The sequence below is a fragment of the Poecilia formosa genome, unplaced genomic scaffold (assembly GCF_000485575.1).
Source record: "Poecilia formosa unplaced genomic scaffold, Poecilia_formosa-5.1.2 Scaffold179, whole genome shotgun sequence".
NCBI lineage: Eukaryota > Metazoa > Chordata > Actinopteri > Cyprinodontiformes > Poeciliidae > Poecilia > Poecilia formosa.
Window position 1 is genome coordinate 1,129,156 of NW_006800118.1, and position 10,710 is coordinate 1,139,865.

Here is a 10,710-nt window from a genome sequence, read left to right on the forward strand (position 1 = left end):
CAGTACCATCCTCATATTCACTCTAGTGATGAGTTTATGCTGTTGGTAATTAAATAAAGTTCTGAATCTTTCTATTTTTATCCTCTCAGTGTCATTCAGGAATCATGGGAGGGGGCCACTATGTGACATATGCCAAAAACCCCAATGACAAGTGGTACTGTTACAATGACAGCAGCTGCAAGGTAACCAAACACACGCACGCACGCACGCACGCACGCACGCACGCACGCACACACACACACACACACACTCACACACACATCAAGGCTTTAGAAGTGATCCTGGATGGCCTTGTGGTCTGAGTGAATCACCAGAGAATTGACTAAAATCATGTGTTTTCCTGCTAACCCTGTGTGGGTGTTTCTCTTCTCACAGACACTTTTAAAATACACATAACACTACAAAGTTTATTTTTGTGGCAGTTAAAAAAACAAGAAACATTTTCTCATTAGCATTTTTACACCAGGATCATGACCAGTTGTGGCAGAATGTATTGATAAAACCTATTAAATCATTAATAATGGTCTTTCTCTTTGATTTGATCTGCAAAATGTAAAATTTTTTATGTGGTTTTCTAGAGTCTAGAGGGCCATGTAAGAAACTATGGCAGGCCATATTTGGCCCCCCGGCCTTCAGTTTAATGCATGTTTTACACTTTACTCTACACCATCTTAAAGTTTTCTATGTTGCAACGAAAGACATCCCTGAATTATAAATGGAACTTCCACCACTGGAACTTTAGAACATGGTGGTGGCAGCATTGTGCTGCGGGTTGTGTTTTTTGCTGGGTGTTTCCAGGAGGGACAGGGATCTTGGTCAGATGGGAGAGAATCCTGGAGGTTCACATCCTAACAGAACAACCTTCCGCATTATGCAATATGCACTTAAGTTTATCTATCATAAAGTCACAACACATTACATTGAAGTTTATAGTCATGGTCTAAATGTGTATGTATGCTTTTGTGAGGTGCTGTAAATGTATCTTCATGTGTTATCTGAAGAAGCTGTTTGTAAATTTGCCTTCCTCTTTCTGGTGTTTCACAACGTGACATGATGGATCTGTCGTTTCAACAGGAAGTTCACTCTGAGGAGATCGACACCGATTCGGCCTACATCCTGTTCTACGAGCAGCAGGGAGTCGACTACTCCCAGTTCCTGCCAAAGATCGACGGCAAAAAGATGGCTGACACCAGTAGCATGGACGAAGACTTTGAGTCCGACTACAAGAAGTACTGTGTCCTTCAGTGAGCGCGCTGCTTTTCAGTCACTACACTACACCTGCGCCCTGCTCTGCCTCTAAGCAGGAAGCGCCAGCTGTTTGGATCCTCCCAGACTGCTAACGGCTCAGAGCCACGCCTCTGTCCGCCTGCATGGAGGCAACGCAGCACTTCTTACCAATCCAAAACCTAGATTAGTCTCATCCTCCGCTCCCCTCCCCTCCTTTTCCAAAGCACTAATGTGGTACAAGTGAAAGCCCAGTGAAAAAATAATAATAATTATAAAAAAAACAATCCTCTATGTGTATTTTGCCATAGCATACCTGTAACATTCAGCTGAACCTCACAGATCTCTGAATGTATGCTGATGTGGCCGAGTCATGAAGTGATGATACTTTCTCTGTGCATTGGTCACCTGTGATGACGGGAGGAGAGAAAGCATTTCCACCTGATGTTGGGTCATCAGAGGAAGAACAGTGTCGCTGTTCTCTGGGTCTGGAATGCCATTTGGGAATAGTTAAAGTTTGGTACATACATGCTGGTGTCATGTGGTGCCACAGGCCATTATGGATTTGAAACTTCTTATCTAGACTATTGGACACTGTGAGACGCTTTTTAAAGCTGTTTTATTTGGGTAATGTGTCACTAGGATTAATATCATATGCTACCTCATCACTTCCCATCATGCAGTCTGTGCAGCAGCTGTAGCCTAAATGTATGAAACAGTGTTAATGAGAAATATGTTGTTCCTTCCACTGTAGGAGACGAGGTACTTGCATTTCAGAGTTTCCACACCAAAAAAAAGAAAATGCAGCTCTCTACGCCCACGCCTGAGTCCCACGGCTGCCAAATGACTGGTGCAGACGTGTGTAAAGCCACAACTCCAGGAGCTCACCTGGGAACCTCCATTTATTCTGGAGAGGTGCCATGATTTCAAAAAAACAGAAGCTTAAATATGTTCAGTATATGTTCATGACTTTGTCCCTGGATTCTGGGGAGGTGGCGTTTTATAAGACATGTTTTATTTTTGTAAACAGAAAGGCTTTCTGTTGAGGTGGATCTCTTTAGATCTGACCTGGATGTCTAGCTGAAGCAACGCCCACAGGAAGCAAGCTTCTCTTTGCACCTTACCCCTGCTGCAGTTCCCTGCTGTCACTTTACACATCTTTCTTATGATTAAATCTTTGCAACCTTGGAACAAACCTGGAACATTTAGGGAGAAAAAATGTTGACTGTACTATCATAAAGAATTTTAGCAGTGGTTTTATTATTCTAATCAATAACCTAAAAAAACTTGACTGATGCAGCTGAGCCTTCGAATTGTAGTAATTCAAGCATTGTCAATTTAAAGGGATAGTACCCACTTTTTGAAGTGAGGTTTTAAGAGGCTGTCTTAAAACTACTGCAATCTCAAAGAATTTCAAGCACTTAATGTAAACATTGATTCATAAATCTTTAAACCAGTCACATTTGCTATGGATGTGTTTCTAGTGAGAATGTTAGTTAGTTGGTTGGAAAGTTAGTTGGTTAATTACAAGAGCAGGTGGAACATGTACAGCTAAGCAGAAAGAGGTTAATGTACCAGTACATGTTTCACATTTGAAGGCCATTGTGGCAGACCATAATGTCCCAGTTTACCTGCAAACATGGACAGAGTTTTGTGTAAATAAAGATTTAATGCAAACATGATGACTGACTGCACTGAAAGATTTGTAAAATAGTGTTAGCATAACTGATTATGCTCATTTTGAGATTTCTGTTTTAAAAATAAAAGTCTGTTTTAGTCTCAGTCTGGCTCTGGCTCTACTGAAAGTAGGATATTGACTGCTCATAACCTCACACCTGAACCCCACTTCAGGAGATTTCTAGTCGTGATTAATATCTGAACCATCTTCAGCCTGCCACTGGTTCAAAGTAAAAGTGAGCTGAAGTGATTTCCACCTGATTCAACTCCTGAGTCAAACAGCTTTTTCATTATAAAAGTTGTAATTTACAACAGCTGTTGTCTGCCTGGCTAGTTGCCCACTAATTAGCTGGTTTAAGCCTGTGTATTTATGATCTTGTGCTAATCTGGTGTCAGATTTGTAAGCCCCTTTACAGATTTTTTCAGACAACCTTGCTTTTGTGGGCTGATACTAAAGTCTGACATCAGATGACTCATGGTTGCTATACAGATTAAATGTGTGCAGTAGCGCCAAAGGTTTTCAGTTCATAGCACTACATCTGAGCACACATTCAACTAAAACAAGTTCCAACGGCCTCAAAATGACATTTGTTTGAACCATTAACGCCCGGCATGAATTGAAAAGATAAAGCTGCACTGCATTCCTTAAGTGAGCAACTGGGTCAAAAGTTTCAGCTCAATGTAAGCACAAAGGAAAACATGTTTCTTTCACTTAAAGCTGGGTCTGTTTTATTTTGATCAGTAGTAGTGGGAAACCTCTGCAGCTGAAATGTTCTCTGGCTCCCCCACTACACACACACACACACGCGTGCGCACACACACACACACACACACACCTGATGTTTGCTTCCTTTTTAGCTGCTGTATCCATGGAAAAGACATTGTTCTGGAGAATATGCATTAGAAAGAAGTCATCTTTTCCTTTGCAAAGACTGTTGAATGAATGAAAGTGTGTAGATGAGTGCTATTTATGTTTGCTCTGAACGCTGTTTTTCCTCCACCTTTCTGCCTTTATGCTGAGCTATTAATGACGTTCAGTTTTATGTCTTTGAAATGACTAAAAGGGAAAATTGCAGTAAGGATCAGATCAGTCAAGAACCCATTTTCTAATGCTACATCCAGTTATATACCCAGTACATGTCAGTTTTTGATTTATTTGTTTTCTGTCCTTAAATGTGCCCTCAGGCCACCTGCAGCTCAAACTGTTGTTAAAAATAGGGGCTAATTTCAGCACAATTTTCTGAAATCAAAAGATTTCAGAAAATCTTTAATGGAACCAATCTGTTAGCCGAGGCTGGACAAACAGACCCAGTTAAATCACAGGGCTGATGCCCCCTGCCCCCAACCCCCACCCCGCAGATAACTTCAGCATGTTGGCAGGCGGAGCAATCTACTACTGAGCTGTCTGTTTGTAGCCTCTTTTTATTTAACTTCTGTACCGTCAGATTGAAAGCTGACTTAATTTAAAAAAAAAAAAAAACGCTTTTTTGTAAGGTGTTGAAAGAAAGTGACATTGCACTGACATTAAAACATGTATATATAAAGTGTTTTGTAAATAAGCCAATGAAAACTCTGTATTTGAATATGAACTGTACAAACTATTGTACTTGTAGTTGTATATGGAGTGAAACTGTTGATCTGTAACAAAATAACCAAGCAACAAATTAAACTGCAGATGAAATTACATTCATTAAAAGTGATTGCTTTTGTTGTTCAAAGTTGTGGAAATAGTTTGGCAGTTTTATCATTTTTTAAGGGAATAATGCTAAGCACATCTGTAGGAGAAAAACAGGGTACTATCAAAGACACATTGGAGCAGCTGCTGAGCACAGTGGTGGAGGGGTAGTGATGTTCCTTGTTCTTATCAAAGAACAAGGAACATTTTCAGAATGTTTGCACATTTCTCTTTCTACAGAATAGGTTGTCTAAATGTTGAGATGCTGTTGCTTTGTTTTTGCAGAGTCTCAACAGAGCACCAGGACTGCAGCTGGTCCTCAATCAAGACCTCAGCATTTAATAATAAGAAACAGAACCACAAAAACAAAGGAATACTCTGGAAATATTTGCCAAGCTTCACATAGTAAAAAACTTAGTAAGACTTATATTAACTTTGTTCAGTGGTTGTATTAGCCTTTAGGTCTCAGGTGCCTTACACCTATGAAATGGTGAAAGCATTGTGGGCAGACAAGTCATGATTATGGCAAAATCATTTTTAGAAGAAAAAAGGAAGGAATGGCAAAATCCAAACTCCTGTTGTCACATACCAGCCCATTCCAAGAAAAACAAGAATAGTTACAATGTTTTACCTGTACAAACGTCCTGGGAGAGAGAAGTGGTAAAAACAATCATTTAATTAAATTCTGTAAAATTAAGTTATCAGTTTACCTTTTCACAGAAAGCTCCTAGTTTCAAAAAGAGCAGGAGGCCATTTTAAGATGTCAAATTATAAAGTATTTTAAACCATGTTTGATATACACAGCACTTCTATAACAACTGAAGGTAATACGATTGTGCTATAAAATGGCCTTCTGTGCCTGGAAAATACATACCTGATGCTAACAATCTATTACTGATTAAAACAGGAATCCAGAAACTTTAAAAACACCAACAAGAGAGGCCTCTCAGATGTTAATGACATTCCCTTAACGAACTGTCAGAATGATTATCTTCCACATTGAAATGAAAACATCCCAACATGTCATATGTGAATACAGGCTAAACCTCAGAGTTTTTCTTGCTGTTTGACCAGAACCAGCAGACCCAGGCCACATCCTGCCTGTGCTGGACTTGGTTTGATCCGTGCCTGTCACTGTGATGGTGTGTGCACTGTTCAGGCTGTCAGGCTTCTGCTGCAGCTCAGGGAGGAAAACCACAGTTGCAGGGTCTCTGCAGCCGCTTCCCCGAATTAAAAGGTGCTACTGACACATGCAAACTGCAACGCTGTGCACTATTTTTAAAGGTTTCCGGTCCGCCTCTCATCTGACCCAGACTGACAGATAAAGTTATTCTGAGTAAAAATATATAAATAGCCTGGAATGCCTTTAGCAGCTTTTAAATGCTGGAATTTAATGGACTAACTTTGCTCATTTTGTGAAAACATTATGCACATTTTTATCATGAGATGAACATTTTTAGGACATCATTTAGTAGCTATTGACAACATTTTAAATTTTAAAAGACCTGCATAACCTTAAGTTGGTTGTAATATTATTTATCTGATGATTTTCTTCTCTGCTACAAGTCCATGCTGAAAGTCTTACAATAAATACTTTACAAAAAAAAGTCTAGTTCCAGTTTTGAAGGGAAAAAAAGTATCTCTTGACCCTTCAGCCACATCTTGCAAAGAACATTTTTGCTCTTGCTGCTGTAGTTTGAACTGAGGGGGTGAACTCATCCTGATCTTCAATCCCACTGCTTCAGATTGGGCCACCTGTGCATGCGCTGAGGGCTGACTCCAGGCTGAGCATCAGCACTGTGTCTGAGGGAGTTTGTATCTCAAGCCACCTGCTGCTTCTGTTCACTTCCTCTGCCTGTGTTGTGGTTCACATGCGAGCTGAGCTCCGGCTGGTAACGTGACAGATAGGTCAGAGGATCACACTAAACTCTAACAAGTTTGACGTTGTGTTAATAAGCTCCTCAGAACAGTAAAGGATTACAGCTGGTTTGGATTCTTCAACTCTCTACTTCAGAACAAACAGAGGTAAGGCGGTTGGATGTTCAGTGCACCTCTTTCCTGCGTCTCCTTGCTTTGTAGCCAAGTTTTAAACAAAACTGCTTTTCCTCCACATCTGTCTGAAAGTTTTCACCCTTTTTCCAGACCAAAGTGATGTTCTTCTGTTCACACTCCACTTTGGGCTCCTGGGGCAGAAGACGCAGAGCGTGGTGAATCTGGCCTTTGATATATGTACTGATATGTGTCCAGGTGAGCTGTCAGGCTTCCACAATTCAGATTAATATCCAGCAGAATTATCCAAACATTTTAAAGGTAAACCTTTGTCTTTCTGCAGAGTTCTACGTTGTCCTTGCAGTTCTCTGCTTCATCCTGCTGCTGTTCATTGTGCTTGGTGCCGTGTTTCTAAGAAAGTAAGAATTTTAGTGCAATTTGTTCATGCTAAATTTCAAAATGAACAAATATATTTGAAACTGAGTTTTTAGAAAGCCCATTTTAAGTTCAGTCTTCAAGGTCAAACACATCCTGATTTGTGTCCGCAGCACAAAGTTCTTCAGAAATTCATCACAGCACTAACTTATGATTTCTATTTAAAACCACCTTGCTAGTTTAGATGACAAACATCCTTTTCATGTGCAATTCATGAAGGACAATGAATCTCTTCATAGCATTACAGAAAATATGCGGTATGATATGAGTTATCTAATTCCTCTAAGCTTCCAGGCCTTTTTAAGTCAGAGTTGTGCAAACTTTTTGCCAGTTAGGCCAAAATCCCGATGTTGAAAGTTCTCACAAAAACTATTTTCAAAGAAATATTTAAGTTTTCTATTTCTCCTGCTCAACAGTAGACTAAACATTCAATAACTTAATAACAAAAAGTCTCACATGTAGATCCAACATGTAAAAAGGGTCAAACACTTTTGCCTTTTTTTAAAGAAAGACACGCAGGTCCAAGTTATCAGGTGAGATTATTTCCTACTCTGTTGGTCTAAAAAAAGTTTATCTCCGTACTCACAACAAGAACTGAATATGTGCCACTCTTTGAAAACATGTCTTGTATTTAGCCAAGTTTAATAAATAGACGTACCAAAAGTTGCTTTCCTGTAAAAGCCACTGGATGTTTGGGATCCTTAGAATGAAAGTAAAGTCACAGTAAAACTTTTGATGAATAAGAGAAAAATAATTCATGTCAAATCAAACATTTTCCATTCTTTGAAGACTGAAATTTATCACACATAATTTAGCTTAAAAACCAAATGAACCAAATGTTGCCAAATGTGGGCAGTCAGGGGCCACAAAGCATCACAAGGGTTGCAAATATCCCTGCAGTTCAAGGCTAAAAGTGATAGAAATCCATAAATAGAAATAAACAATTAACTGTACCTATTCATTTTAAGGCCCTCAATTTATTACTTCCAAGGAGCCAAGTCTAACTTTAATTGTAAAGTTAGACTTGGCAGGTCATATTAATTTTTAATATGATAAAATTATACTTAAATATTAGACCTCTGGAGATAGTCACCAGAAACCCCACAACACTGAGCCGTTCAGGACGTCAACTGATGTCCTGAATATTTCTGGTTTCTCTTGCAAGAAATATTCTATCTTCTATCAGGTAGATATTTACCTCTTATTGGTTCTCAACAAAATCCAATTTAAAGGCAAATATGAAATGATGGTTTAAATACTCATTTGATACTCCCTGACAAAAAGGGGCAGTCAAGGTATACAGGGTTTTTTGCTTTAAATGGTCCTTTTCAGTCTCGTACAATGTTGCTTTATGAAACACATTTTTTTCTGCAGGTACCGCACCATGGTTCGAACAGTCCGAATGCAGCAGGGCAGCAAGTTTATTCTGAGACATTTGCCTCAGTTAGAGACCCCCGTTGTGACACCCACAGTCCAGTCAGTGGAGAATGACGAGGGCGAGCAGCTTCCTCCAGAAACTCCTTTACGGATAACCACAGTCCGGTTATCTTCCAAGAGGTTGTGGAAAGGCCTACAGCAGGTACTGTCACACAGCTGGGTCCAGATTTATTCTTCAGAGGAAAATGGATATTTAAGTCTCAGTGTGGGCTGCGCAGTAGCACAGCTGGTAGCACTGTTACCTTGCAGCAAAAAGGCCCTGGGTTCAAATCCCAGCCCTTTCTACATGGAGTTTGTATGTTCTCCCTGTGCATGTGTGGGTTCTCTCCAGGTACTCTGCCTTCCTCTCACAATCCAAAAACATGACTGTCAGGTTAATTGAGCTCTCTAAATTCTTCTTAGGCATGTGTGTATGATTGTTTGTCCTGTCTTCCTAATGCTCAGTGATGGACTGGTGATTTATCCATCTGTCTGACTTAGAGTCCTTTCTGAAAACAGTCCATATTAAAAGAATCCTGGTCTTTCCTCTTCTTCTATGGATGACTTCACCAGGAGTGTTTCATTGCAGGAACCTCGTTTCACCAAGTCAGACCTGAATCTTCTGCAACTGATCAAAGCAGGGAAGGAGGGAGTCTTCTACCAGGCCAGGATGAGCAGAGGGACGTGTAAAGGTCACAGCATGTTCACCTGCAAGATCAGCAAAGAAGGTCCATTTACTGTAACGGTCACTAGAGAAATAAAGGGGATTTTTAACAGCCTTTAATTCATACCTTTAATAAAACTTTTTTGGGTAAATAGTTTTATTTAGGTCATGGGTGTCAAACTCTATTCCTCAAGGGTTGGGGTCCTGCACCTTTTTAGGTATTTTCTGCTACAACACAGCTGAACTGAATACAGTTTATAGAACTTGACTGCAGGTGGAGGAGACATTTCAGTCATTTAATCCAGATGTGTTGGACTAGCCACATCACAATGTTGCAGGACAACAAACATGACCTGCCAGTGGCACAAAAAGTGGGCATGCAGCGTATACAACGCATAGGGGCGCTGCACCAGAGGGGTTTATGTGTTCGCAGCCACCTGAATAAAATGTAGTTGCGACCCTGTGTCCTGGATAAGGTTGCCACCTTTCAGAAATCAAAATAAGGGACGCCCACTAATGAGCGTCGTCCTAGTCTAATAAGCGGAAGGGAGGGGGGTTTTGTGCTTCGACTAAGGTTACCAAGGGACCAGTCCCTATGTATTTAAAACCGGGGGCGGCAGCGTGTCGGTTGGTCTGTGTTACCCATAAAGCAGTTGGGCACAATATCCCAACCTTATGAACGCAACACCAAAACCGTGAGTGAAACAATGACTGGGGCAGCCTACTATATAAAGTACTCAGGGACCATATCTTTATTCTTATTACATATCCACATTTGTAGAATACGGAACAAATTGCGTCCCGTATCGGTTCAATACGGGACGCTACATTTAACAGCCAAATACGGAACAGTTCCGTATTTTAAGGGATTGGTGGCAACCCCAGTCCTGCAACACGTTTGGTGTGTGTTTCCACCAAATGAGCATTACCTTACTTAGACAGCCAAGACTTGCTGTCTGGTGCTCTTTGGCGCCCCCTCCTGTTGTGGGGGACCTATAAGAGGCTTAGTTTGCCTTGGCAGACAAATTAGACCTCCTGAGGCTGAATAATATCCATTTATTATTCTGTCAACTTAACCATACAATGAAACCTGATTCATTTATTTATACCCAATAAATAGTATAGATTGTTTTTGCTCTATTTTAGTATTTTTATTTATTGTTTTAATGTTTTTATTATGAAAGTGTTTGGTTGAAAGATTGGTTAATTGAATCTGAAATGTGTTTATGGTCATGATTTAGTTTCATCTAATTGTGTTTTCTTCCCTCTAAGGTGTGCGTCCCAAACATGTGGATATGGAGATTTGCATCATGAGGAAACTGGTTCACCATAAAAACATCCTCCAGCTTCTGGACTGGAACACGAGTGAACGCAAGTTAAAACATGCTCATATAAACTGTAGAAAAAGATACAAGACCATTTATTCTCAGTTTAACAGTGAATCAGACTAATGTTCAACGTAAGTTATGATTTATTAATGCATAATTATTTGTACTTGTTGAATGAAAGTGACAGTTTTTACTTCAAATGCAGAGTTCAGAATACTCAGAACCAATCAAACAAATACAGGTGCATCTAAATTAAAATATTTAAAATTTAATTTATTTTTGAAACAAATTTTTGTTTAAGA

General features: G+C 39.9%; 2 protein-coding genes across 4 annotated transcripts in view; both read left to right on the top strand.

Moving 5' to 3' along the window:
* The window catches only part of usp32 (ubiquitin specific peptidase 32), a 69,622-nt gene extending 65,037 nt beyond the window's left edge, over positions 1-4,585 (top strand). For all 3 annotated transcript variants that reach the window (XM_007565563.2, XM_007565564.2, XM_016678306.1), the window contains 2 exons: positions 90-182; positions 1,075-4,585. In XM_007565563.2, the coding sequence (XP_007565625.1) occupies positions 90-182; positions 1,075-1,248 (267 nt within the window). In that variant the 3' untranslated portion in view covers positions 1,249-4,585. The remainder of the gene's footprint in view (positions 1-89; positions 183-1,074) is intronic.
* A 1,827-nt stretch (positions 4,586-6,412) lies between these two features.
* On the top strand, positions 6,413-10,698 carry LOC107837822 (uncharacterized). Its single transcript, XM_016678299.1, has 6 exons — positions 6,413-6,601; positions 6,719-6,823; positions 6,909-6,984; positions 8,375-8,579; positions 9,006-9,144; positions 10,353-10,698. Exons 2-6 carry the CDS (start codon positions 6,814-6,816, stop codon positions 10,529-10,531), a joined length of 609 nt encoding a protein of 202 aa, XP_016533785.1. The 5' UTR covers positions 6,413-6,601; positions 6,719-6,813; the 3' UTR covers positions 10,532-10,698.
* The last annotated feature ends 12 nt before the right edge of the window (positions 10,699-10,710 follow it).

Coding starts and splice junctions, on each gene's coding strand:
- LOC107837822 (XM_016678299.1), top strand. Junction 6,985..8,374: donor GGTGCCGTGTTTCTAAGAAA/GTAAGAATTTTA, acceptor TTTTTTCTGCAG/GTACCGCACCATGGTTCGAA. Junction 8,580..9,005: donor TGTGGAAAGGCCTACAGCAG/GTACTGTCACAC, acceptor GTTTCATTGCAG/GAACCTCGTTTCACCAAGTC.